Source organism: Astyanax mexicanus, chromosome 3 (genome assembly GCF_023375975.1).
Source record: "Astyanax mexicanus isolate ESR-SI-001 chromosome 3, AstMex3_surface, whole genome shotgun sequence".
Lineage (NCBI taxonomy): Eukaryota > Metazoa > Chordata > Actinopteri > Characiformes > Acestrorhamphidae > Astyanax > Astyanax mexicanus.
In genome coordinates, this window is record NC_064410.1 from 8,682,973 (window position 1) to 8,710,566 (window position 27,594).

General features: G+C 40.1%; 1 protein-coding gene across 2 annotated transcripts; it reads right to left on the minus strand.

Annotated features, from left to right (window-relative positions):
- Nucleotides 1–1,679: 1,679 nt before the first annotated feature.
- srebf2 (sterol regulatory element binding transcription factor 2) lies at nt 1,680–27,400 on the minus strand. Of its 2 annotated transcripts, none has more exons than XM_049475789.1 (20): nt 27,088–27,400; nt 20,068–20,363; nt 16,857–17,067; nt 16,361–16,539; nt 16,126–16,275; nt 14,972–15,247; nt 13,908–14,022; nt 13,577–13,728; nt 11,803–12,025; nt 10,919–11,094; nt 10,369–10,618; nt 9,108–9,277; nt 8,815–8,986; nt 8,559–8,676; nt 7,294–7,403; nt 7,044–7,176; nt 6,717–6,882; nt 5,299–5,475; nt 4,153–4,258; nt 1,680–3,728 (listed from the first exon to the last, which is right to left on the minus strand). In XM_049475789.1, exons 1-20 carry the CDS (start codon nt 27,176–27,178, stop codon nt 3,523–3,525), a joined length of 3,477 nt encoding a protein of 1,158 aa, XP_049331746.1. In that variant the 5' UTR covers nt 27,179–27,400; the 3' UTR covers nt 1,680–3,522. The 2 variants fall into 2 exon arrangements, with proteins under 2 accessions (XP_049331746.1, XP_049331747.1); XM_049475790.1 differs by having other exon boundaries at nt 16,376–16,539; nt 27,088–27,399.
- Nucleotides 27,401–27,594: the final 194 nt, after the last annotated feature.

Here is a 27,594-nt window from a genome sequence, read left to right on the forward strand (position 1 = left end):
ACAGTTGTGGTCAAAAGTTTACATACACTTGTAAAAAAACATAATGTTATGGCTGTCTTGAGTTTTCAATAAGTTCTACAACTCTTATTTTTCTGTGATAGAGTGATCGGAACACATACATGTTTGTCACAAAAAACAGTCATAAAATTTGGTTCTTTCATAAATTTATTATGGGTCTGCTGAAAATGTCACCAAATCTGCTGGGTCAAAAATATACATACAGCAACAAAATTTGTCAATTTTGGTGATGTAGCGAGTTGTGTCAATCAAATTAGCTTCATGTCATGGCCTCTTCACTTCTTGTAAGTGATTCTGATTGACTACAGCTGTTGACTTCTCATGAGCCCATTTAAATAGGGCTCATTTGACCCAGTGATTAGACTCAGCTGCAAAAGCTACAATGGGAAAGTCAAAGGAACTCAGTGTGGATCTGAAAAAGCGAATTATTGACTTGAACAAGTCAGGGAAGTCACTTGGAGCCATTTCAAAGCAGCTACAGGTCCCAAGAGCAACTGTGCAGACAATTATACGCAAGTATAAAGTGCATGGAACAGTTGTGTCACTGCCACGATCAGGAAGAAAACGCAAGCTATCACATGCTGCCGAGAGGAGATTGGTCAGGATGGTCAAGAGTCAACCAAGAATCACCAAGAAGCAGGTCTGCAAGGATTTGGAAGCTGATGGAACACAGGTGTCAGTCTCCACAGTCAAGCGTGTTTTACATCGCCATGGACTGAGAGGCTGCCGTGCAAGAAAGAAGCCCTTGCTCCAGAAAAGGCACCTTAAGACTCGGCTGAAGTTTGCTGCTGATCACATGGACAAAGATAAAACCTTCTGGAGGAAAGTTCTCTGGTCAGACGAAACAAAAATTGAGCTGTTTGGCCACAGCACCCAGCAATATGTTTGGAGGAGAAAAGGTGAGGCCTTTAATCCCAGGAACACCATGCCTACTGTCAAGCATGGTGGTGGTAGTATTATGCTCTGGGGATGTTTTGCTGCCAGTGGAACTGGTTCTTTGCAGAAAGTAAATGGGATAATGAAGAAGGAGGATTACCTCCAAATTCTGCAGGAAAACTTAAAACCATCAGCCCGAAGGTTGGGTCTTGGGCGCAGTTGGGTGTTCCAACAAGACAATGACCCAAAACACACATCAAAAGTGGTAAAGGAATGGCTAAACCAGGCTAGAATTAAGGTTTTAGAATGGCCTTCCCAAAGTCCTGACTTAAACCCCATTGAGAACATGTGGACAGTGCTAAAGAAACGGGTTCATGCAAGAAAACCATCACATTTAGCTGAACTGCACCAATTCTGTCAAGAAGAGTGGTCAAACATTCGACCTGAAGCTTGCCAGGAGCTTGTGGATGGCTACCAAAAGCGCCTAGTTGCCGTGAAAATGGCCAAGGGACATGTAACCAAATACTAATGTTGCTGTATGTATATTTTTGACCCAGCAGATTTGGTGACATTTTCAGCAGACCCATAATAAATTTATGAAAGAACCAAATTTTATGACTGTTTTTTGTGACAAACATGTATGTGTTCCGATCACTCTATCACAGAAAAATAAGAGTTGTAGAACTTATTGAAAACTCAAGACAGCCATAACATTATGTTTTTTTACAAGTGTATGTAAACTTTTGACCACAACTGTATAAATCAGAGAGCACAATAGAGTCGGGTGCTGTTGAATAATTCTGCAGTTTTATTACAAAACAAAATAAAGAGGAAAAAGTTCAAAAAGATTTAAAGGGAAGCGTAAAACAGGAGCTTAGAATAACTTCACCCATCAGAAACTCCACCCAGCCTTATCACTTTATTATAGGGCTTCTCACACACACGCACGCGCACACGCACACACATACGCACGCACGCACACGCACACACACAAGCCTTTTATTTAGAACAATAACATGTAATTACATTTAGAGCTGATCTGATCTGGTCAGACGTTCTTCAATCTGAACCGACAAATCAGATTTAAACACCTCATTAAAGAAAAAAAAACTAAAACAAAAGAAACAACAAATGAGCAAAATAAAATTCTGACTGACTGAGGTGTTCGATCTTCCCAAAAACAGCTATTATACTCAGACAACAAACAAATAAACAAAACAACAAAACCCCTTTAGAAAGCAGAATAATAATAAAAAAAAGTAAATATGTAAGAGTTCAACAAAGCTCACATCTACCTGTACACCTAACCCCGTCCTGTGTGTGTGTGTGTGTGTGTTTATACGTACAGGTGAATTGACCCCACTAAGCTTTACTGAACACTTTGGTCTCTACACTGCTATATACACCTTATATACAGACAGATCTGTGTGTGTGTGTGTTGGTGGTAATTATGAATAAATAAGGGTGTTGTGGTATAATAATATCTATAAAGTACAGAATTAAATCAGAATTACTGTATATACTGAGATTCCTGCTCTGTTTGTGTATTTTATGTCTGTGTGTGTGTTTTCATGCAAAATGTAAAGGATAATTAAGGATTGTTTATTGTGTGTTTTTGTGTGTGTTTGTGTGTGTGAGGTAGATAAAGACACACTGGGCTAAACGAATTCAAATGCTAATCAAACTTTCTATGTGTGGATTGTGTGATCCTCCCTTAAACTTCCAGACCAAAAAATCTACTTTCTGAATTATAAATTTGTAATTTCTGGGGATGCACTGAAGACTGAACGTTATTTTACAGGTTTTCAATACATTTGCCAACTTTTCACAAATTAATAAATTACATAGCCTAAACAGATATCTTTAAATATTTGATTTCCCAGCAGACATACCAACAAAGCACAATATACCTGTAGCTTATAATTAATTAATTATGAAGTCATCACTGTCTATTTGTTATACATCTGTTTGATCAAACAATCAATGAAAGTCATTTTCTGGTGAATAATTTTGGAAGTTGAATATTCGGTGCATCCCCAGTAATTTCCAGCTTTAATTCAGACTTTAGTTCAGAAGTGTGTGGTGAAGCAGGGCTGGGTGGACAGTGCGCAGAATGTCCGGCGCGTGTCTTCATTAGTCTCTGAGATATGGAGGATTTAAGGTGTTCTCTACCTTAAATTTATATATATAGTATGTTACAAATCATCCTGCAATATGATCATAAATCAGCCAGAAAATGATTATTTAAATCCTTCAGATTCAGCATTGTTCTAAAAGTTTTTGAACATCATCTCACAGCTGCTTGCTTATTTCCACTAACACGATCTGTCATCACTCATGTGCAGACTAAGAAATCCCAGAATACTCCAGAGGATTATTCAGCCTTTTTTTTTATCAGATTTCTTAATTGGACACCTGTCTTCATTCTGTAGCTCTAAGGCAAAAAAAAAAACTCCCATTTAAAGCCTCCATATCTCAGAAATTAATATGAATATAAATCTTGCAGAGAAACATCCTGCAACAATTACAGCAGATATGAGATGCACTGGGAGAAGCTCAGACACTCCAGTATGTACAGTTTATATTACAGATGTGTGTTTGTGTGTGTATATATGTTTTTGTGTGTGTCTATGATGTGATGGTGGTCCCTCTCAGCAGGATGTTCTGGCAGTCTGTGAGGGTCCTGCGGTCCCCCACTCTCTCCAGTGTGCGTTTGGCCTCTGCCAGCATGCGGGCGCGGTGTCCAGGAGGGGTCAGCAGGGGCACGGGCAGGTGGCTGAAGGCCAGCAGGATGGCATGAGCTCGCTCTCTTTCACCTGCAACACATACACCCTCTACAGGCACAGAGGGTAAAAAGCAACAGAAGTTACAGAAGAACAGGTACAGAATCAAATCAGTCAAAAGTTTCTTCATTCAGTGGTTTTTAACCTGTATAGTCCCGACATAGTCCCTGGGGGGTTAGGTAAGCCATATTAATAACAGGCATTTTCTCTCTCAAAAATGTGTGGAGAATCAGATCTGGACATTATACATTTGTGTTATGAATGTGTAGCTGCTAATTGTTTTAACTAAAAGATCATTATTAATGTGAGTTATAATATTGGTTATCGTCGCATTTTTGGAGGTTACGGCAGTGTATAAATCAAATAGTCACTCCCATCTCTGTTCATGATGATGTAATGTAACAACACATTACCCCACCTTCCCAGCTAAAACGAATCCTGTCCTAACAAGGCTAAGCACTGATGGGCAGATTACCTGAGTAAGTTTGTGTTCTCCTGCGCAGACTGTGCTCCAGCAGCTGATGTGTACGAGTTGGACTTGCTCCTGCCATCAACCTCACTGTCGTTTCATGCAAGAAAACCTAGAGACAGAGAGAGAGAGAGAGGAAAAGAGAGAGAAAGGGACATTTAAAACCCCTTATCAGGTCAGCATTTTTGTCAATGATATTGCACGCATAATTCTTGAGGATTTCTTTTCAAGCATGACTTTAAAAAATAATTCATGTTTGACAAGAAACCTTAATAAAAAACCTAATTGTACCTGTTAATTAAAAAAATATATATTGTTATTTGCAACGTTTAAAATATAATGCATTAAAAAAACAAATTGGCACTTTTTTTAAACCTAATTTTAAAATCCATGTTTTTGTTTATTTTTTTTATGTCTATTTTCAAATTCATAAATTGGGGTTAAGTCCTGTTACTGATCTGAAATTATTAATTGGTGTAGAGTAAACAGGTAGTTTCTCCAAGTGTCCTGTAGGAGTCTCCAAAGCCCTTAACGTTTTTAGAAAGTAAATATCTTATTTTTGCTGAAGAGAAAAAAGGGTTTTTTATCACCTATACTTGTAGCCCAAGGGGTTTAAAGGTTACACACAAGTCCAAATGTTTGTGGACAGCCCTTTTAATGAATACATTTAGCGAATAATTAGCCTCTATTGCCTACAAAGGTGTGCAAATACACATACACAGCATTTTAGTCCCTGTGGTAGAAAAGTTCTGTCAATAGAATTCTAGATTCTAGATTTTCTGGAGCAGATAAACAAACATAAAACTAATGCCACCAGGTCCAATGCCGGGTGTGGGCTAAAAGTGAAGCACTGAACTTTGGAGCAGTTTAAAGAGGCAGTGTGTGTTCTCTGAAATGATACAGCTCTGTCTAATACTTCTTAAGGCCAGAATCCAGACTTCATTTACTTCTTTGTGGCTGAATGCAATCAAATCCTCACAGCATTTCACCAAATACTAGAAAGTATTTCTTGTACTTCCTTGGACAGTACAGACATACAGATATTCCCACAGAAGCAGGATAACCTCTTTAATAATTCCTATGATTCCAGAAGAAAAACAGGTACACAGGTTCAGTACTGATGTGAGACCAGTACTGATATTTTAGAATTACCTTGTGCTGGGCTTGGGGGAACCCCTGTGCCAGTTTACGTAGAGAGCTCAGGTCCCTCTGGAATCCTGCCAATTGTGAACTAGGGGCCGGGCATGGCTCTCCATTAGCCCCGCCTCCACGCTGCCAAAGGCTGGTCCTCAGAGTCAGCAGCAGGTCACACATCAGCAGCTCCATTCCCTGCAGGGGAAACACAAACCAGCCGTATTAGAGGAAGTTTATCAGACCCATTATCAGACCCTAATAATAAGAGACCACATCATTTTCTCTGATTTTGCTATTTATAGGTATATGTTTGAGTAAAATAAACATTGTTGTTTTATTCTATAAACTACAAACACAAATAAAAATATTGTCATTTAGAGCATTTATTTTCAGAAAATAAGAAATTGCTGAAATAACAAAAAAGATGCAGAGCTTTTGAGACTCTTCACACCTGGTGTTGACATGCATTTGGGTGATCCAATCTTGCCAAAACACTAGAGCTTAGTGTGTGTGTTTGTTCTGCCTGAGCCTGACCCGGCCCATAGTTAGTAGATTGTTAAAACAGAATTAAAACTACAATACTGATTTGTTTATATAAGCGAAATCTGTTTAGAATAAAGTTAAAGAACAGAGCAGCACAGAAGAAGCATGAGCCTATTATTTAAGAAAACTGTATTTATGCTCACTTGCTGTGAGTACCTAAGCTGCCTGTACTTCCTGAGTTCTTTCCCCAAGAGTTTTCATTGTCTTGCGTGGCGGCCGCGTTTGCAATCCTGTGTAGTTTCACATACTCTGAGGTGATCGCTGTGTGGAACTTTTAATTTTATCTGTGCGGAGCTGCAGGTTTCGTGACGTGTCAAGTATAAACCAATGCGGACGACTGAAAAAGCTGTCGTGTGTCTAACGTGCAACTTTTACGATCACAGTGTGATTTGTTACCTTGCTATATGGTGAATACCATGTCATAGCTTTACATATTTTTTTTTATTTTTTTTTTTTTATAAAACCTAGGTCTTCATCACATACCATATTTTTTTTAGCTTGATTGACAGGGCCCAATGAAAGTGGTGGAAAATCTCGGTAGAAAATCTAAAATCTAGTTCACACCTGCTATGTATAATTTTCAGACAAGGGGTCTCCTCACATGGAAGAAAAATTATATAGGCTTTATATACAAGTTGTTCTGTCTCTAAATGCGTGAGTGTGTGTGTGTGTGTGTGTGTGTGTGCGCGTGAGTGTGTAGGGAGGGATATGGCAGGCCTCTGTATTGCGCTGCAGACACATTGCACTAGGCTGCAGCACCATGCAATGCAACTACAATGCACCACAGCCACCTCCGTCACTTACTGCACACACACACACACACAATGAGTTAGTTTGTTTATGCTGCATTAAGCGCATTATGGTGTGAGAAAGCAGTGATATTGTAAGTGTACCTTGTGCAGCCAGGTGTAGGTGTGTGTGTGTGCGATGCTGGTGCGCAGGTAAGCACTGGCCCGGTCGCAGTGTGTGAGGCAGCTCAGCGTTCCCTCCCCCTTCTGTGGACACACACTCATCTGTACCGCCTTACACAGAGCCAGCACGGCCTTCGGCAGCGGGTGACTAACACACACAAACACACACACACACAGACACACACAGTGAGAACATAAACAAAAATAAACTGCATCATATACACTGTAAAAAACCCACATAATTATGGAAAAAAAAACGTACATATTCAAATACATATATTTTCATACACACACAGGTTAAATACCCACTCTATAGAGTGCAGTGCTCTGGGCATTCGCTCTGCTTCCGCCAGCAGTGACCTCACAGACGCGTCATCACCCTGCAGCCAGTGAACCGATGCTTTCAGGATAGACGACCACCAGCGGCACACAGGGTCTACCACTGAGAACAGCAGAGGCAAACAGAACACACATGAATAAGGCATGAATTACAGACCTCCTCAAGATAAACGTTTCATATCACAGTTTGAGTTTGACAGTCCTGGTAAGACCAGCATACCTGGGGTCGAGCTGTGATTGGCCAGAGCAGGGAAGGGTGGCGTCGGGGAGGCGGAGTCTTCAGTACAACTGTTCAGCAACTGCAGGAACTCCAACACTCCACTGAACTCTCTACAGAGTGAGAGAGAAAGTTACATGTTGAACTTAATCACTGTGTAAGCGCTCCTTCAAAGTTTATTCAAAGTAGTTTTCTAACTCGTTTACTGCTTTATTTTAGTTTTTAGCACAAACACATTTTGAAGTAAAAATCCAGTTAAATCAGGTTAACTATTAAAGAAATTCCAGAATTCCAGAAACGTATGTTCATAAAATAAACATAATCCCAATGTTACCCTTTTCTGTTTTTTTTCCCCCCTCAAATTTTCTCCCATTTTTCTCCCAATTTAGCCATGCCAATTGTCTTACCTATTCAGCTGTATACCCCCCATCAGAAGTGATGCAACAACACAAGGAGGGTGAAGACTAGCACATGCCTCCTCCAATACATTAGTAGTCAGCCATTGCATCTTTTCAAACTGCTGCCAATGCAGCATTGGCAAGTAGCATCACAGCGCACTCGGAGGAAAGCGCAGCGACTCGGTTCCGACACATCAGCTCACATCTACCAACCCAGAGAGAGAAAGGCCAATTGTGCTCCCTCGGGGTTCCGGCAGCCAATGGCAAGCTGCATGAAAGGGATTCGAACCAGTAATCTACCAATCATAGTGTCAGCGCTTTAGACTGCTGAACAACTTAGAGCCCTTTTTCCATTATTATTATTAAAAAAACATAAATACATTTTAGTTCAATGTTCTTTTATTATTTTATTATTTTCTGATGGCATTTGCCATGGTATTGTTTGGTATTTTTATTGAGATATTTAGGCAGGTATTGTCATCATTTTTGTATCGTTACAACACTAAATATATAGTGTTTTTACTGATGAATGGGTTAAATGCAAGAGGTCACATTCCATTTACACAAATATGTTGAATATGGTTGTCTTGTCTTAGTTTTTGATGACAATCAGTCTACTGTTTTATTACTAGTAAGGATGTAATGGTCAATGATGGTGTAAATGTGCTCAGTATTGACCAGTGCACGACATTGCAACACACCTGCCGACACTCAGAGACTCTGCTCCACTCCTGAGCCTTTCCTCTCAAACAAATGTCCTACCTTTATCTACCTGTCAATCACATGCTACCCCAACTGTTTTCTCTGGACACCACCAATCTGTGTATAAGGTGTATCTGCATGTGTATGTGTGCACGTGTGTGTACATACCCATTCTCCTCTCGCCGTTTGCTGGTCTCAGTGTCAGTGTGTGGTTGGATGAGTGTGTGTACAGCTCTTTCCAAAAGCTTCTCACAGAAACAGCGATGCAGCTGTGCAATTGGATCCGCTACAGGCACACAAACACAAACACACAAAACACGCAACAGAAACATATAAGAATGTTTTAGTCAAATACTGTAGTGTTTTAATGCTAATATATTAAGAAAGAGAGTGTGTGTGTGTGTGTGCGTGCACATGTGCTTACCCTGCTCTCTCTCAGATGTATAAACTCCTCTACTGCTGTCCGGCTTCACCGACCAATCACAGCTCAGGAAAAACTGCCGGCCCAATGGGGTGAAGAGCCAGTGCAGGCTGTCTGGGAGGGTCTTAGAATCTGACTGACCAATAAGACTCTCAGCACAGTTCAGCAGATATCCCTGAAATCAGATTAGATCAGTTCAGAAAGTTATAAGCACTCTCAGAGCCATTCCCATGCATATACAGTGTAAAGTGTGTGGACCTCAGACAGCGTTGTGGATAATCAGTGTGTGTACTTACAGGCAGGCAGGTGAGGTGGTTTCCGAGTGCGGCTCGCAGGGCAATGGCGGCAGAGATGTAAATCTGAGCATGCTCAGTAGGGTTCATCTTCCCCTGTGCGCTCTCACTCAGATTAACTGCGTTCAGACACACAGACACCCCCCACAATGCACTGCGCTCCGACATCTTACCTAAACAAATCCACACACACAAATAATTATACATTACAACAATATAATATTGGTAATAAATAATAATAATCACAAAAAAATCACAGCTAATTTGCTAAGCAGTTACTATGAAATAGTCTAATTAGAAACATCATAACTGTCACAAAAAGCACAGGATCAAGCTATGCTGTTCTACGTGGTTGTTATGGTGTTTTTAAAGGACTGCTGTGGAATCCCAGATGAGCAGACAATGTAGCTAATGCATGATTATGAGAGTTATACACTAGGGGTGTGCCATATTGTATCGTACGCAACAATATTGCCAACATTTTTACCTTAAAATATCGTGCCATATCACGCACCCCTAATTACCACATCAGGGTACTACTTTTTTGCTGTTTTTAGCAAAAGAAAAATTCACACTGTTCTCATTTCCTATTATACAGCTTTGGAAAAAAATAAGACAAACAAAACTGAAAACCTTGATGATCACAAGCCATCAAACCAAGCTGAACTGCTTAAATTTTTTCACCCAGAGTGGCATAAAGTTATCCAAAAGCATTAAGCAAAACTAGTGGAGGAGAACATTTCTGAACTCTTAGAACTTAATAAATATGAACTTGTTTTCTTTACATTAGTTGAGGTCTTAAAGCTCTGCATCTTTGTATTATTTAGCTATCATTTAAATGCTTTAAATGACAATATTTTCATTTTGTTGCAGTAGTGTATTCTTAATATATTTTTTTAATTCAGCGTTTTGTCATATCTCCAAGTGTATCTTTATCGCGAAAATACCATGAAATATCGCAATATTATTTTAGGGCTTATGGCTCACCTCTAATATACACAGTCAGTTCTAAACTTAGAATCTGATTGACAAAGTGCAAGTATCTACCAATAATGGCACTCTGACCACATCTCTATATAAGTATCTTTTTTATACGTGTTAATCCTAACAATGACCTCCACATTCTAACTGTATTGTTTGTAGTCTGTAAGAAGCTCTATGTACAAATAAGCAGTTGTACAGGCTTATTCTAGGTATTACAAGTGTTATAATTGTTACATAACTGCGTTTATAACAGATTCTGAAACACATTCTGTCACCATACCTGTGAGCTGCAGCTGACCCAATCGATGGTACACCAGAGCTGCGTCCCTGGAGCTGGTCCGAGACTCCTCCCCTTCGTGCTTTCCGCCAACCAGACGCACCAGCCAGCCAAAGGGGGCGGGCCTGTGCAGGCCATAGCGAATTAGATTCCAGGAAAGAGAGCAGGCGAGGTCAAAAGTGGTGGAGGGCAGAGCTCGGGACAAGACGGAGACACACGTCTCTAAACTGACCACTGCTGCACTGTACTGCCCCTGAGAGAGAGAGAGGGAGAGAGAGATACAATTAGCGAGAATATAGTGAGACAAAGACATAGAAATGGAAAAACAGTGAGAGACACAAAAAGAGAGACAAAAAAGAGATAGAATACAGAGAGACAAAGAGAAAGAGATAAACACAAAGAGACCAAGAGAAAGACACAGAGAGAGAAAAACAAGAGAGAGAGAGACACTAGTTGTACAGCAGAGTGTATGTAACTTGTTTTTAGAACCTTTGGATCTGTAAGTGTTTTTGCGTCTGTGTGTGTGTGTGTGTGTGTGTGTGTGTGTGTGTACCCTGTAAAGTTGTAGGTCTGCCTGTTTGCGGTGTCTCCAGAACAGCACTGATGTCGGGGAGTGCAGGCGGGTAACCGGCTCCCACAGATACAGGATCCTCACACACCCCCAGACTACGCCCACCCCGCTCAGCACCCACACAGTCACCCACGGCAACACACACCACAGCCACGCCGCTGCAGAGAGAATGAGAGAGCAAGAGCGAGAAAAAGAGAGACATTATCAAACACATCTTTTAATTAGGACTAAATAAGACTGTTCATACTGTTCACACTTAAGGAAAAACTTTGCCCATTTTACCTCTTGGCTTTGGATAATGATCCCAAGTTAGAATGGTTTACAGTGGTGGTAAATTAAAGCAGAACATCTTAAGCTCTAAAAACTCTTCACAGAAATGCATTACACCTAATGATTATAAATACACTGTCTGATGCCTGACTCACTGTTTTTTTTTTATTTCTACTTTTCTTCCATGCTTCTCGCCTATTTATGTATCCAACTGTCCCACCCTTTCAGCTGCTAGTCAGTTGTATATCCCCAATCACTACTGATGTCTCAGCACAAGGAGGGTGAAGACTAGCACATGCCTACTCCAACACAAGTTACGCTAATCACTGCCTCTTTTTGAACTGCTGCTGATAATAGCATCACAGCGCACTCAGAGGAAAGCTCAGCGACTTGGTTCTAATACATCAGCTCACAGATGCAGCCTTGTGCTGCGGACATCACCCTAGGACTGTCGAAGAGAAAGCGCGCCATCTACCCACCCAAAGAGAGCAAGGCCATTTGTGCTCTCTCAGGGCTCCGGTAACTGATCTTAAGCCCTAGGTTCAGGGGAAATTTGGTTGAGTTGCCCTTTAGGAAATGCAGAGTGATGAACCCACCGAAGCTCTGAGTCTGTACAGGCAGCCAGACGAGTGATCTGGAGGGGCCGTGTCCTTCTCCTCCAGGCCAGGAGGGGGAGTTGTTCTCATCAGAGCCCAGCAGAGAGGGCAGAGGGTTGAGGGAGAGGCAGAGGAACGTCAGTGCACAAAGCAGCACCCTGGAGCGATCCATCACCCCCACGGAGGAGGAGGGGGAGGAGGGGGAGGCCGGCTCACTTTTTACCTGCAGAGCAGAACATTCATATTTTTCAGAACCAATATTAATACAGACAGATACAGTTTGCATATTGGTAAATTTCTGATCCTGATCTGGTACTATTGTTAAATGAATAAACTGTTTACCTCACCACGTGGGAGAGACCTACAGCATCAGGATTAAACTTAAATATTACTTTTCTACTAACTTATTAAACAAAAAATAACAAAACAACAATCTGTAAACAAATCTGCTGAAGCTAATCACTACTCTAGAGGCAAAAACTAGAGGACACATATACTATGATATGATATTGTGGACCAGTAGATGGTGCTTTACAGACTATTGAAAGTTAGTGGCCCCTTTGGTTGAGAAACTCTGGTCTAGTACACATGCACTGCATGGCTGCAAGGGGAATAAACTGAGATTTAATTACTAGAAATGAGCTGGATTACCTGCTGATAGTTAATAGTCTGTTGGTTAATTTAAACCTGAAAACACCTTAAACACAGCATGTAGTAAAGGGATCTGTTTTATGGATCGGCCTAAAGATTCAATCCCTGACACAGCTGGTGCTGCTAATATAGGGATCAATTATTATATAACTAATGTAATTTATATTGTATTTCACACTATAAGGCACACCTAAAATCTTTAAATTTCCAAAAAAATCGTCAGTGCGCCTTATAATCTGGTGCCTCTTTTGTGTGAATTTTACCATTCAGGTTATAAAGAGCAGTAAAGCCACTCCGCTGAAGTACAGAGTTATAGAGGAGTTTCAGTTTAGTTCTCCAGCAGCATTAGCATTATCCACTAAATATGCTAAGCGCTAGCTCTTTGGCTGTTCAGAGGTGAGTATTATTGGCCTGTGGCCTGCTGCTAACCTCAGCTGGCACTGCTGGAGCAGCATTAGCATTACCCACTAACTGCACTAAGAGCTAGCAGTTAACCATGAATGCTAATGCTTCAGCTTTAGTGGAAATCTGGAAATCTAAGCTTATTGTAAATAATTGGAAATGCTTTACTCATCTGAATAAACTGTTTTCAAGAGAAAAATTCTCTGTACATTAACGCTCGTTGACTTTTTTTTTTTAAAGAATTACAGTTTGTTTACTTAACTTAACTTAGCTTTACAGGTATACAGAGCTGCTGAATTAGAAGGAAAACATGGTGACACCCATGTTCTTTACTAGTGTCACATAAAATGCGCCTTATAATCTGGTGCACCTTATGTATGAAAATAGAGCAGAACATAGACGTTTATTGACAGTGTGCCTTATAATACGGTCTGCCTTATAGTGCAAAAAATAATTAATTATATAATGTTATCAATTATTTTTAAATATATTATTTATAAATCACACATTTTTTAGAGACAGTTCATCCAAAACTGTGTTTTAGCCTAAATCAGTATTCAGTAAATTACATATTACTTGTATATATTCTGCTTCCCACATCATTATCAATCGGACATTAATCCATTATTATTCTCAGATTCATACCCAGATTCCTAGCACTAAAGTTAGCTACAAGTACTTTCCAAAACATTGTGTGTGTGTGTGTGTGTGTGTGTTTTACCGGTTCATGCTCCAGCAGGGGGCTGCCCGGCTCTGAGTCCAGACAGAATGGAGAGAACTGGGGAGGAGAACTGGAACCAGAGTCTGAAGGGGGCGGAGTCATCACACAGACATCCGGCTTCATCTCCACATCATCTGGTATACACACCACCTCTACAGAAAGAGAGAGAGAGAGATTACGTACAGTATATCTATTTATGCATCCCCCACACTTTGCACTGTGTGTATGAGCATTATCCTGCTGAAAAATGCCAGAGTTAAGCTCTGCCATTACAGGCAATATATGGCAGCAGGATGTCCTGCATATATCACTGAGCCGTTGTTGTACTTACTGTGTTTCTGGCTGGCCATCTTCAGTGCCAGGTTCTCCTGCCTCAGTTTGTGGTTCACCTGCTGCAGGTACTTAATGTAGTCTATGGCCTTCCGTAGCACACCTGACTTGTGCATCTGTTTTTACACACACAGACACACAGACACACTTCAGTTAATTTGAAGCTGGTTTCTTTTGTGAAATCAGGCCCTAGTCAGAGACAGACTGTTTATCCCTGCTTTCTACCAGCCTGTTCACCCACCCACAGTGTCAGTCGCACATGCTGCTGTAAGTGTACACCTGTAATAAGGGGATTAAATGCACTGTTTGTTAGCAGCTTTAGCCTAGAAGCTCCTGTTGTATTCTAAAGAAGCACGCATCAAATATCAAACACGTCCTGGCTAACCAACTGAAACTGGGCTTTCAGTTAACAAACTTTTTAAATCAAGCTGCTACTTTATAAGTCAGCAGTTTTTTACATAAATTATCACTATTGCACTTCCAGGCCAAAAAAAAATATCCACCAGTAAGTAAATGATGTGGGCTTGATGCAGCAGTTGGTCTGCAGGTTTAGGTTCAGCAACAGTATGTGCTGAAAGATTGAGGTCAGCTGACTACCTGAATATACTTAATATAGACCAGATTATTCAATCAATGAATTTTTATTTCCCTGATGGCACAAACATATTCCAAGATGACAATGTCAGGATTCATGGGGCTGGAATTGTGAATAAGTGGTTCAGGGAGCATGAGATCATCATTTTTACACATGGATTGTTCACCACAGAGTCCAGATCTTAACCTCATTGAGAATCTTTAGGATGTAATGGAAAAGCGCTTTGTGCAGTAGTCAGATACCATCATCAATGTAAGATCTTGATGACAAGTTGATGCAACACTGTATTAAAATAAATCTTGATGCATTGCAGAGGCCACAGTGAATGTGTGTCGCAATCTAAGTTAAAGGAGGTCAAACCAATCATTAGTGTGTGTGAACTTTTTTGGTGTTTTTTTTTGTGACAATATTATGATTTTATTGAAAGTGTATGCAGCTGTTTGGATCACATGTAAACTCAGGAGGCTAACCTTGGCATCATTGCCCATGACCAGGTCCCGCAGTTCCAGGATCTTGTCATTGATGGATGACCGGTATCTCTTCTCAATGATGTTGTGGGTCGTCCTACGCTCGCCCTCCTTCACCACGCCACCCACTACTGTTGTAACTGTTGCCGCTGGCTCCACCACGGTCCTGGTTATGCCACCGTTGTGGGTGGGAGCTGACGGGAGCTGTTTGATTGGCAGCTTGTCACCACTGCCCATCATAACTGGAACAGTGGTCAGGATGTTACTGCCGACCAGGGTCTGAAAGAGAGAGAAAGAGAGAGAGAGAGAGACACTTAGTGTGTGTGCCCACGATAGTGGTTGCACAACTAGTATTTTTTCTAGTCTACTTATTTAAAAAAGTAACTTCACTAGTCAACTGGTCACTATTTTAGTTTTTTTTAGTGTCATTTAATGCTATTCAGCAAAAAATGTGTCACACTGTTTTTAAAATAACAGCTCATCAATGGGGTTCTTAATTTAACTTACTTCCACATTCAGCGCATATTAGGCTACTGCAGAGTGACTGTAGTCCACAGGGTAGCATAGAATGGTACGGTATAGCATACAACATGACTAAGTAGTGTTTTTTTATTATTAGTGCTATTTAATGCTAACTGACAATAGCAACAAAATATGTCAACTCGTATTTTAAATAACAGCTAAACAATGCAGTTCTAAATGTAACTTCCATATTCAGCATGAATTAGGATACTGCAGGGTGCTTGTAGTACATAGCGTAGCATAGGATGTGACTGTGTGGCATTGGATGGGATTAAATGTCTTGTTTCAAAAAGGAGAACTATTTATCCAAACCCTTTCCTTAGTGCAGAAGATAAAGCTCATTTAATTTAAAATTTAATTAAAAAATTACATTTTATCTTTGAGGGATGTTTTGAAAAATCTGTGATGCCTGCCTGTTTCCAGCATGTTCTATCTTGCTGCTATGGGTTTTAGTGTTTACCACTTGTGCAGCTATAGAACTTGATTCCTCTCTTATGAATTAATTTCATCCAACTAAGTTTTAACAGCCGATTGTTTTGTAGAAAAGTTGGCTTGCATCCTTGCTACAGTTTTTTTCCCTCACGTACTTGTAGACATCTGTGTTTGTGTGTGTGTGCGAGGGTATGTGTACATACCGGGACCTGCAGAGCCGTCTGCAGTGGTGTGGTTAATGTGGTGATGCTGGCGGGGTTCTGCATGGTGGACAGGACCTGGGTTCCATCTGGCTTCAGCGTGGTCAACACTAATGAATCCGTCTTCAGAATCTGTGGCTGGTGCACCAACACCTATCACATACACACACATTCACAGTCATGTTTCTGATTCATGTAGTGTGTGTGTGTAAGGTTAAAGGAAGTGTGTGATGCTCACAGGCAGTTGCTGCACCTGTTGGACTTGCTGAACCTGCGGTGACATGGTGTGGACAGTAGTTGGCGCTGTGGACAGTGTCTGGATGGTTTGACCAGCAGGGGTCAACACGCGCTGGTGCTGGATGGTCATTGGCTGAACCTGTGGTGATGTCACAATGCTCTGCATCTGTGGTTGGAGGACTGTGGGAATGTAAAATAGTATTAGTTATTATTACTGTAGTAATAAATATGTAATAAATACATGTCTTTCAATCATTACTCAAATTACCCTTTAACTACACGTCAGCCACCAGCACTTTATTAAGAACACAGGTGCAGCTACTCATTAATGCAGTTATCTATTCAGCCAACAATGAGGCAGCAGTGCAATAAATAACTGAGCAGCTTCAGCTAATCAAACATTAACATCATGTTTGAGAACTGTGACCTTTGTGATTCTGGGCATGATATGATTGTTGGTGCTGGTTTGAGAGCTTGTGGATCTGCAGGTTCCTCACCCTGGAATCCAGCGCTGGGGTTCTGGTGGCAGATGACTTGGTTCTGTATGAATCGTGACTGCGTCGCTGTGGGAGCGATCATCACCGTCTGGGCCTGCGTGTGCACCGGGAGCGTCTGAGTGTGAGCCTGAACAGCCAGCGTCTGCACTGGGAAGCTCTGAGACTGCACAGTCACCGTCTGCGTATGCAGAGGCATTGGAGTAGCGGCCACCTGTACACAGACAGCACAGTCAGAACACAGTACCTGTATGTGATGATGGGGCAGTGATCAGGGCTTTTTTTGTATTTGTGTGTTTGTACCTGCATGTGAGTTCTGGGTGGTGTACCGGTTCATACTGGTATGCATTTTTCACATACCGTCATACCACTAGAGGCGCTGCAAAGCACCGTGTAGAACAGCACCACCAAAGAAAGCATACAGCTCGCTAGATATTGATGGCAGTTAGCATAAGAAGCTAACATACTGCTGTGACAGGACTGAGAGGAATGGATTTGCGCAATCGATCCACAACCCTGACAAACATTCCTCTCGTGCCCCAGAATCAGTCCTGAGTTAGTCATTTATTCAGCACAATAGATAAAACTCCCTAAAACTCTGGATACAAGGAAGTAACTACAACTTATATATATATATATATATATATACTGTAGCTGTAGCTTAAAGGATAATATTAATGCACACTGAACTGAATTTATTTGTTACTGGAAAAAGAAGGAAACTGTGGCTGATTTTAATACTGTAATGCTTCTCATGGCTTCAGGAATAACATCTTGTAAATTGATTTTAAAGCTGATGTCCGCAAGTTTTTTAGGGCTCTCTTTGGTGAGAATGGGTTATTGCACAGAGCATGCAGAAGAATCATTTTAAACTAGGCGGGTGTGATGCGGTCTCCTTTCAGAGCGAATAAATCTGATTCCAGGTTATGTTCAGTCAAAGAGAGAGAGAGAGAGAGCACGCTTAGTCAGAAATTTCATTGCTTCGTTTATTTTGTTTTTACTATGAGTGAATGAGCTACTGAGCTCCGAATTTCGCCTTCTGAAGTCTCCATTGCTCCACCAGCTGCTAATGTTCAGTAAAACTGAGCCAAATCCTCTTTTAGAGGCTGTATGTAAGCATGTAAAGACGCGTGACGTGGCCAGAAGAACTTCCGCAAAAAAAAAAACCTGACACACCAGTTTTTTTTTTATTTATTATATATATATTATTAATTTATTATTTATATATATATATATATATATATATATATATATATATATATATATATATATATATATATATATATATATATATATATATATATATGGCTTAGCAGGGATTGTTGTTCCAGCACACTGGTACCCTTAAACCCAATATTTTGTCCCTTCTCCACTTAGAAATGCTACTGCTTTTAGTTTAGAAACAAAATAGTATGGACTGCCACTTTAAAGTTGTGTCTTACTTATGTAATAAAGCTTTTGAGAAATATCACTTTGAATACTTAAACATAGAGTATTTTAGGTCTGTTTTTGGTGTTTATGGAACTAAAAAAATTAGCTAGTTTTGTAAAGGAATCTGTGTAAAAGTTGTTTATACACTACCGTTCAAAAGTTTGGGGTCACTCAAACAATTGTGTTTTCCATGAAAAGTCACACTTATGACTTATTCATTTTGTGAAATGAATAGAAAATAGAGTCAAGACATTGACAAGGTTAGAAATAATGATTTGTATTTGAAATAACATTGTTTTTACATCAAACTTTGCTTTCATCAAAGAATCCTCCATTTGCAGCAATTACAGCATTGCACACCTTTGGCATTCTAGCTGTTAATTTGTTGAGGTAAGCTGGAGAAATTGCACCCCACGCTTCTAGAAGCAGCTCCCACAAGTTGGATTGGTTGGCTGGGCACTTCTGGCGTACCATACGGTCAAGCTGCTCCCACAACAGCTCAATGGGGTTCAGATCTGGTGACTGCGCTGGCCACTCCATTACCAATAGAATACCAGCTGCCTGCTTCTGCTGTAAATAGTTCTTGCACAATTTGGAGGTGTGTTTAGGGTCATTGTCCTGTTGTAGGACGAAATTGGCTCAGATCAGGCGCTGTCCACTGGGTATGGCGTGGCGTTGCAAAATGGAGTGATAGCCTTCCTTATTCAGAATCCCTTTTACCCTGTACAAATCTCCCACATCTTCACTGTAGATGTTGACACTGGTGTTTTGCGGGTACTATTTAATGAAGATGCCAGTTGGGGACCTGTGAGGCGTCTGTTTCTCAAACCAGAGACTCTAATGTACTTATCTTCTTGCTTAGTTGTGCAACGCGTCCTCCCACTTCTTTTTCTACTCTGGTTAGAGCCTGTTTGTGCTGTCCTCTGAAGGGAGTAGTACACACCGTTGTAGGAAATCTTCAATTTCTTAGCAATTTCTCGCATGGAATAGCCTTCATTTCTAAGAACAAGAATAGACTGTCGAGTTTCAGATGAAAGTTCTCTTTTTCTGGCCATTTTGAGCGTTTAATTGACCCCACAAATGTGATGCTCCAGAAACTCAATCTGCTCAAAGGAAGGTCAGTTTTGTAGCTTCTGTAATGAGCTAGACTGTTTTCAGGTGTGTGAACATGATTGCACAAGGGTTTTCTAATCATCAATTAGCCTTCTGAGCCAATGAGCAAACACATTGTACCATTAGAACACTGGAGTGATAGTTGCTGGAAATGGGCCTCTATACACCTATGTAGATATTGCACCAAAACCAGACATTTGCAGCTAGAATAGTCATTTACCACATTAGCAATGTACAGAGTGTATTTGTTTAAAGTTAGGACTAGTTTAAAGTTTTCTTCATTGAAAAGTACAGTGCTTTTCCTTCAAAAATAAGGACGTTTCAATGTGACCCCAAACTTTTGAACGGTAGTGTATATATATAGGGCTTTGATTACTATTGGGTTTACTTTATATATATATATAAACCTTATATATAAATAAATAAATACATTTAAATATTGTAAAGTATCTTAAAAATTACTGTGATATACATTTTTAGTCATACCACCAGCACTATTGTACGTATTGTGTTAGTACAAGTACATATTTATATTTGCTTGTATCAATAGGTATCGGTGTGTGTTTGTGTCAATAAGTATTTGTACCAGTGTGTGTTTATGGGGCTGTCATCAGTGCTGTTGTAGTTGCAGTGTGCATGTATTAGACTGTTATTTTTCCAGTGTTAGTACCTGTATGTGTTGCTGGGGCTGTGGGCGTGGCTGCAGTAGAGGTGGGGTGCGAGTCTGCTGACTGGCGGTGATGGTCTGTACAGGCGTGTGTGGAGGTGTGAGGGGCAGGAAGGGGGCCGGTGCAGGGGTAGGGGCAATGGGTGTGAGAGTAACTGGGTTATTCTGGAGTCCAGCAGGGGGCAGATGAACTGAAGAGTGAATGGGGGCCACCACTCCAGCCTGCACTGGCACCGAGCCCACCTGATCCTCAAACAGGTCCGGAAAATCAGCCTGATTACTCACAAACTGCAGCATCTCTACACAGAGAGAGAGAGAGAGAGAGAGAGAGAGGATTACACACACTGCTGTTTGTGTGTATAATCTAGGGATGCATACAAAGGAAAATTTTGTCTGACACCAAAAAGTTTTTTCCAAAGGCTGCATACAGAACAATACATACAGGTTTTCATTTTATTTGCTACTTAATAAATTAAACAGCATAATGTATTTTTGTTCTGCTTTTCAATAAGTATTTACAGATAAACTACAATTTAAAAATATTTATTGAACACTCAATGTTTTTAGCATTCTAGCAGACATACCATACATATAAAGCACCATACATACAACCTCAGTAGTGCTAATCTGGTGACATTTACTACCTCAGCAGTGCAATTTTAATCATAAATTTACCTCATTAGTGGCATTCTAATCATAAATGTACCTAAGCAGTGTAAGTATTGTCACAAATGTACCTCAGCGGTGCTATTTTTAGCATACATGTACCTCAGCAGTGCTATTCTAATGATAAATATACATAAGCAGTGCTATTATAGTCACAAATGTAAATCAGCAGTGCTATTGTAAATGTACATTTATTTCAGTAGTGCTAATCTAGAGACACATTTACCAGTTGTTAGCAACCAGAAAAATGAGAGGATTGTGGGCCTGCCTTAGCTTTAGAATAAATATGCAATATGACATAGGTCACTGTTTTGTATTAGGGCTGTGCCATTTTATTTTGTACGTCATAATATTGCCAGAAGTTCAGACACAATAAAAACTTGATATTGTTATATTCTTGAAAGCAGTCTATTTTGTATTTGTTTTGCCATTTACTTTTAATTGTTTGCAGTTTAAAGACATAAAATATACTACATTTAATATTTGCAGTTGTGTATTGTGTTTGGGGTGTTAAAGAGTATAGTCATGGAGGATGGAATGAATGTAAACTATGCAGACACTCCCACCCTCATCCTCACACCTCACACCCTTACACACTGCTTTCACACCAGGGTGCTGAAGCGGGTCACTGATGACCATTCAGGAAATATCACATTCCCACCTCCACTGACTTCCCCACCCATATTACTGTAACCTGTGATCTAAGCTACAGTAATGTGATCTGACAGCACACAGTATAAACCTCCACACAGAGTGTAAAGTGATATCACAGTGCTGTTCATTACACAGAAAGTCTGTGATTGGACAAAGTAGGCATGCACAATAATATAGGAATTATATTGGTTAGTGATGTATCCGATTTGATCAGAAATAAACAGAAAAGGGTGGAAATGTGACATTACATTGTCCACATCTACGTGCTGTAAACACCACACATTTGCGTAAAGCGGAGAGTGGGCGAATAGAAATATGCACTAGAATAGTGATAGTTGTCTTTTTGGCTCTATAGTATTCAATGACAACAAGTAGCGACAAGGCTAATGTACTGTCCTGTATATTGTACTGTACATTTCTATCAGTTGGCCTATCAGTGGGCAAGGATGGCAGTGAGCTAGTTTCTAAGTATGAAAAGTATGAAAAGCTGACAAGATCAGAAGAGCGAATCAAATATCTGCGTTTGGAAATCTGCTGGCCAAATTTCCTTGTGCACTTCAATAAACAGTAAGAGAATCTTTAATAGAGTGCCCAACATCCTTGATGAAAAAGGAACCACCTCTCCACTGACAGGGTTTGAGATGCTGATTTTCCTTAAAACCTACTCTTATTGAACATGTTGTGTTCAATAAAACCACGCAAACATATATATTTTTTGTATTAGTTTAGGCAGACTGTGTTTGTCTATTGTTGTGACTTAGATGATGATCAGAAACACATTTACTGACCAATTTATGCAGAAATTCAAGTAATCCCAAAGGGTTTACATACTTTTTCTTGCAACTGTATATATAACTGATTAAATAAAGCACTGTTCTGCTTTTGATTAAATGCCTGTACCTGTAATTTTCCTCCTAAGCAAAAAGAAAGGCTGGTAAGATGAGTGGCATTTACAGCTGGTACCTGCCCACAGTAGCATCACACCTTCACCTACACCATCCCTGAACTGATGAAAGGTCAGAAACGACACTCTGGCCTTGAGAGAGGAGATTTACTGCCCTCTATTTGTCCACTTCAGCCAAGGTCACCTGGAGGAATGACCTTGATCTGCTGAGTGCAACAGGTGCACAAATGGTTGTGGTACAGCACAGGAAACCTCAAAAGTGCAATTTTAATCAAACAATTACCACAGCAGTGCTTTTATAGTCACAATTTTCCCCAAGTTGTGCAATACTAATTATTATACATTTAATTCAGTAGTACTAATACAGATACAATTATTCTAATCATAAATTTACTAGTGCTAATCTAGTCAGATTAGTTTTTAGTCATATATTTGCCTCGGCAATGCTATTCTAACAAAAAAAAAACCCTCAGAACTACTAATCAAACAAATTTACCTCATTAGAGCTATTCCAGTAACAAATTTACCTTAGCACTGCTACTCTTGTAATAAATTTACCTCAGTAGGGTCAGAATCAGATAATGTATTCATTAACATGGATTGTTTCCTTACCCAGTTTGGTTAGAGAACTTTCTTTTAGATGAAAAGTGGAGGGCTGAGGCAAAGCTCTACAAAGTTTTCACCTTGTTGGTAAACACAGCTGATGTTTGTCTGAAACTTAAGACATATTTGAGGATATATCTACACTCTTACATACAGAATTGTAACTGGCATCTGCAAGCATTTTCATAAGATGTTACTGTGGAGCTCTGTCAAAGTTTAGCTGCTGTGGAAGACAGAGGGACTTTATTCCCACTGTGTGTTTGGGGGCTGCTATTTTCATGGGCTGGAAAACCTTTCACTCCATGAAAATAGCAGCCCCCGAACACATGGTCCAGATCAGTTGATCAGTTTATTTATTTAGAGCGTTATCTCCCTCTGTTTGGTTTGGTTTCACACAGGTATAAACCTAAACGCACCAAAATGCGCACCAATAACCCATGCAAGCACGTTGTCTCCTCTGATTGGCCAGAACTGTCTGGTGCAGGAGCAAGAAAGTAAATATAGCGTGAAGATTCTGTGTTCCAGCGCGTATATATCTGTGCAGTATGAATCTGTTTTAAAACAGAATGCTGAGAATTTGTAACTGAGCTTTTAAACACAGTATTTTTAATGGCAGGTGCAGTGCAGCTGCGAGCAGTGAACGCTGTACATTACTGCATGTGTAAACAGCATGGAGCAGCAGAGACAGCGTTTGTTAATAGCAGTATATCATCTGGCTAATATATCAGACTAAACTGTTTAGCTCAATTAAAAAGTATGTATGAAATCTGCATGTTGGCTGGAGGTGGGGCATATTATGGTGGAAGTTACGACAGGGGCAAACTTTGTGGTTTAATTAATTTGCGCTAAAAATAATAACTCTTTACTGATTCCAAAAGAATTGTGTGCGTTAACACGTTAACATTGACAGCCCTGGTAAAAAGTAATCTACATTCTGACCTCAACAGTAGGAAAGTGGTAAAGTAGCATCACTAAATAATACCCCAAAACATTTATTTACACTTTAGACTTTTAAACATTAGACAGCATTACTATCAATTTCTGGCAGCAGAAAGCAAAGTTGAGCGCAGAAACCTTACAATCAGTTGTCACCACTAACCCTGAACTTTCAGCCTCGAACACATGCACCACACGTTCCACACGCCTCCACACGTCTGCAGGCCAACTACTAATGTTATGGTCAGAACTGGTAATACAGCAGCAATAATCAAACGCTATCTAATCAATTAGCCCCACTATCTCACTAACCGAGGTCACACTGCTGTCCTTCCATTATACTGTTCTCTATCAAAGTGTGCCATCAAAACATGGCCAGATACACTAATGTCTACTGTGTGATCATCTTTATTATTAGCAAGAGTTTATTGATGTGGCACTATCTGTCTGATAGCAGATGTGAGACAAGTTTGATAACAGATCTGATAAGACCTGCACCGAAGAACTGAACACCTGCACTCCGTCTGAGTTCAAGGATGTTCTGAGAAAGACACACCACTTTATAGTCATACTTTATATTTAAGAAAAGCGTAACTTGCTCTTATGGTCTAAAACATTGTAGACAGACAATCAGCCATTATATAAAATATAACTGAATACCCAGCAAATATAGCCCTGATTGGCAAGACTACACACAACCAATATGCAAATAAATGCTGCCAGAAGCCAATATGAAAGATAGACTTTGTGTGTTTCATCTTAACTCCACCCAGACAAAGTGAGTACAAACTACTACACTTCCGAAGAGTGAGCCTAAACTCAACCTGCAGTCTAACTTAGAGAATATACTCAAAAAATCAACACTGTAAATCTGCATGCCCAATTCTGCTCTCAAAACCGAGATCAGTAAGTGTGCACTGTCTACACACACAGCTAAACACACACCAACATCAGTACACACTTCATCTCTGCACTCCTGGGAGTGCATAAGAGTGTACACATCACCCCGCTGTAGTTACTGAGTAATAACCTGCTGTATCTGCACTAATGACCCCCATCCCCATCTGCCTGAGCTCGACTGCCCTGAGGTAAATGAGCCCCGTCAGGAGCTAAAGTCGACAGAACAAACAAAAGCACAACCGTAACACGAAAGCCTACTGTCTGTACAATATATTACTGTTACTACTACTACTACTACTACAGTACATACAGACAGACAATACAAAGGACCACATGGGTGGTCAATATATGCTTTATAATGTCCCCTTTGTAAGAGTTATGGTTATATGCCCTATGATTGACACTATACACCTTCCTAAAATAATAAAAAATTGTAAAAAATACTTTTTTTTTTTGTCTAAATCATGTCTTAATATTGCTGCATGGCCATATGTTGTAAAATTGCCTACACCCTCAGTTGATCATATCATTTGATTCTACCTCTTTAGGATAATGGCCTGTGTCAAGAGTGTGACTTAAGCTAATTCATTAAGCCTCAGTCAAAATAAAATAATATTTTCATAGATTTCCAATACCAGGCTCCTTTACTGAACTAATTTACACAATTTACAGCTCATCCTCAATTGATAAGTGAGGAGAATTGTGTAGTTCGTATTATTAAAGAATGTTGGTTATGAATATTGCATTGTTGTTTAGGCTTATTATTGATTTTTTTTGTCTGAATTTTAGTCTGCGAAATAGCTAAGTCCAAAAGCTACATAGAAATGCTCTATAATTTGTGGCTGGTTAAAATCATAATTGTTTTCTGTCTTTTCAATCAATATTTTCAGAATTTTCAATTAGTATTGTTTCTGGTTCTACTGCGAGACTGTATGATAAACTATCATTTTAAACCACTGCTCATTTTTAAATAGTTTTTTTTGTGTTTCCTGAAAAACTTGATAAATTATTTTAGGAAGGTGTCAATACTGTATACAGAGTTTCAATAGATACGCTGCACTGCTGTGTCTAACCCACTCATACCAGCAAAACACACACCGACACACCACCACCTTACGGTCGCAGTCCTGACCACTGAAGAACAGGGTAAAAGGAGGATAATATAGTATATAGAGAAAATGTAGAGAAGAATATTATAGAAGAATATAATAATATGTATAAGCCACTATACACTCTATGTAGTGTACTTTAAAAGTGTTAAAGCCAGCATATATACTTAAGTGTGTACTTTATACTGTAAATCTATAAGCCATTTATACAAAATGTTGTGTACTATATTGGTCTACAAGACAGTATGTACACTGTATAGTATACCGTACAATTAGTAACTATTATGTGTACTATATTACTAGATGTATAAGCTAGTATAAACAGTATCTAGTGTTCAAAAAAGTATGTAAAGTGTACTATAATACAACTATATGCCAGTATAAACACTCTTTGTAGTGTACTCTATAGCTAGGAACATAAGCCTGTATATACACTTTTGGTGTACTATATAAGTCTATATGCCCGTATATACATTATGTACATTATAGCTAGGGAAATAAGTCTGTATATACAGAGCTTAGGGTACTAAACAAGTCTATTAGCCTGTATATATTATATAACCTAAATTTCTTGCCTCTTAGTGTGTTTGATAGCATCAGTCGAAAAGTTGTAAAGAGGCAGAGTTGGCTTAATTAATCCATATATAGTTCTAATCCATATTATAAAAATAATTACTTAACTAAGTAAAGAATAAAATAATAAGTTAAAAAATTGAACGTCAATGATAAACATCAGTCAATCTTAAAAATTTCAGGAACTTTGAAGACCATCAAAAACATGATGAAACTGGCCCTCATTAGGACGGGCCCCACAGGATAAGTTACCAGCCTCAGGAACTGCAAGTTAACAGCATCACAGATAAGAGCCACCTGGTATTTTGGTTTGTTTAACAATTTAAAGTTATTACATTATTTTTTATGTGTTCCTTTATAGTGTGGATGACTTCAATATTAATTTACAATGTGGGGAAAAAAAGATGTGCCCAAACTTTTGGGGGGCTGTACACACACACACACACTTAGTGTATTGTAGTTGTTTAGTGTACTACACAGTGTATAAGTGAGTATATAAACTATGATAATGCAGTAACGTTACTACTACTACTATCACCATCTGACTGACTGACTGACCTGTCTCACTACTGTACACACCCCGGTTACACACACAGAACATAGCATATAACGCACTAAACAGCGCACAGAGCGCTCAGACACTAGAGACACGACCACAGCAGAGCCCGGTCTGTTTACCGTCGATATCCCCGAGGGTGAACTCGTCCCCCAGCTCGGACAGGGTCGGGTCCATGTTCTCCATGGCTGACAGGTACTCTCCGCCGTCCATACCAGCGGCGTCCCCGGTTCCGGTGTCTCCCCGGGCGGGTCGGGCAGCAGAGGAGGCGGTGCCCGCTCTGCCTGTGTGTTTGAGGAGTGGGGGTGTGTTTTAGCCTTAAAACCGACCCTGAAAACACCCCAAAATACCCCAAACCGGGCCTGTCCGCATCGCTGAGCTGAACCGTCAGAACCCCCTTCACAAAACAAACGGAGCCATCTTGTTCCACAACGTCGACGTCATGCGCCCCGGGGACGCCTGATTGGCTCGGCCGCGGAGTGAGACCAGGCAGAGTCGACCAATCACAGCGCCCGCCGCTCCGTGGTCTGATAGTACGTCGATGAGCAGAGGCGCTTTGTGATTTGAATACGACCCGCCTCAGACTGCTGGCCACGCCTACTCTGGTTTCGCCTATTGCTCTGAAGCGG

Bases quoted from the DNA above. Each gene is read 5' to 3' on its own strand.
- srebf2 (XM_049475789.1), bottom strand. From the start codon at position 27,178: ATGGACGGCGGAGAGTACCTGTCAGCCATGGAGAACATGGACCCGACC. The intron at 12,026-13,576 runs GTAAAACACACA...TCTGCTCTGCAG, and splicing joins CCCTGCTGGAGCATGAACCG to GTAAAAAGTGAGCCGGCCTC. The intron at 11,095-11,802 runs GTGGGTTCATCA...TTCTCTCTGCAG, and splicing joins TGTACAGACTCAGAGCTTCG to CGGCGTGGCTGTGGTGTGTG.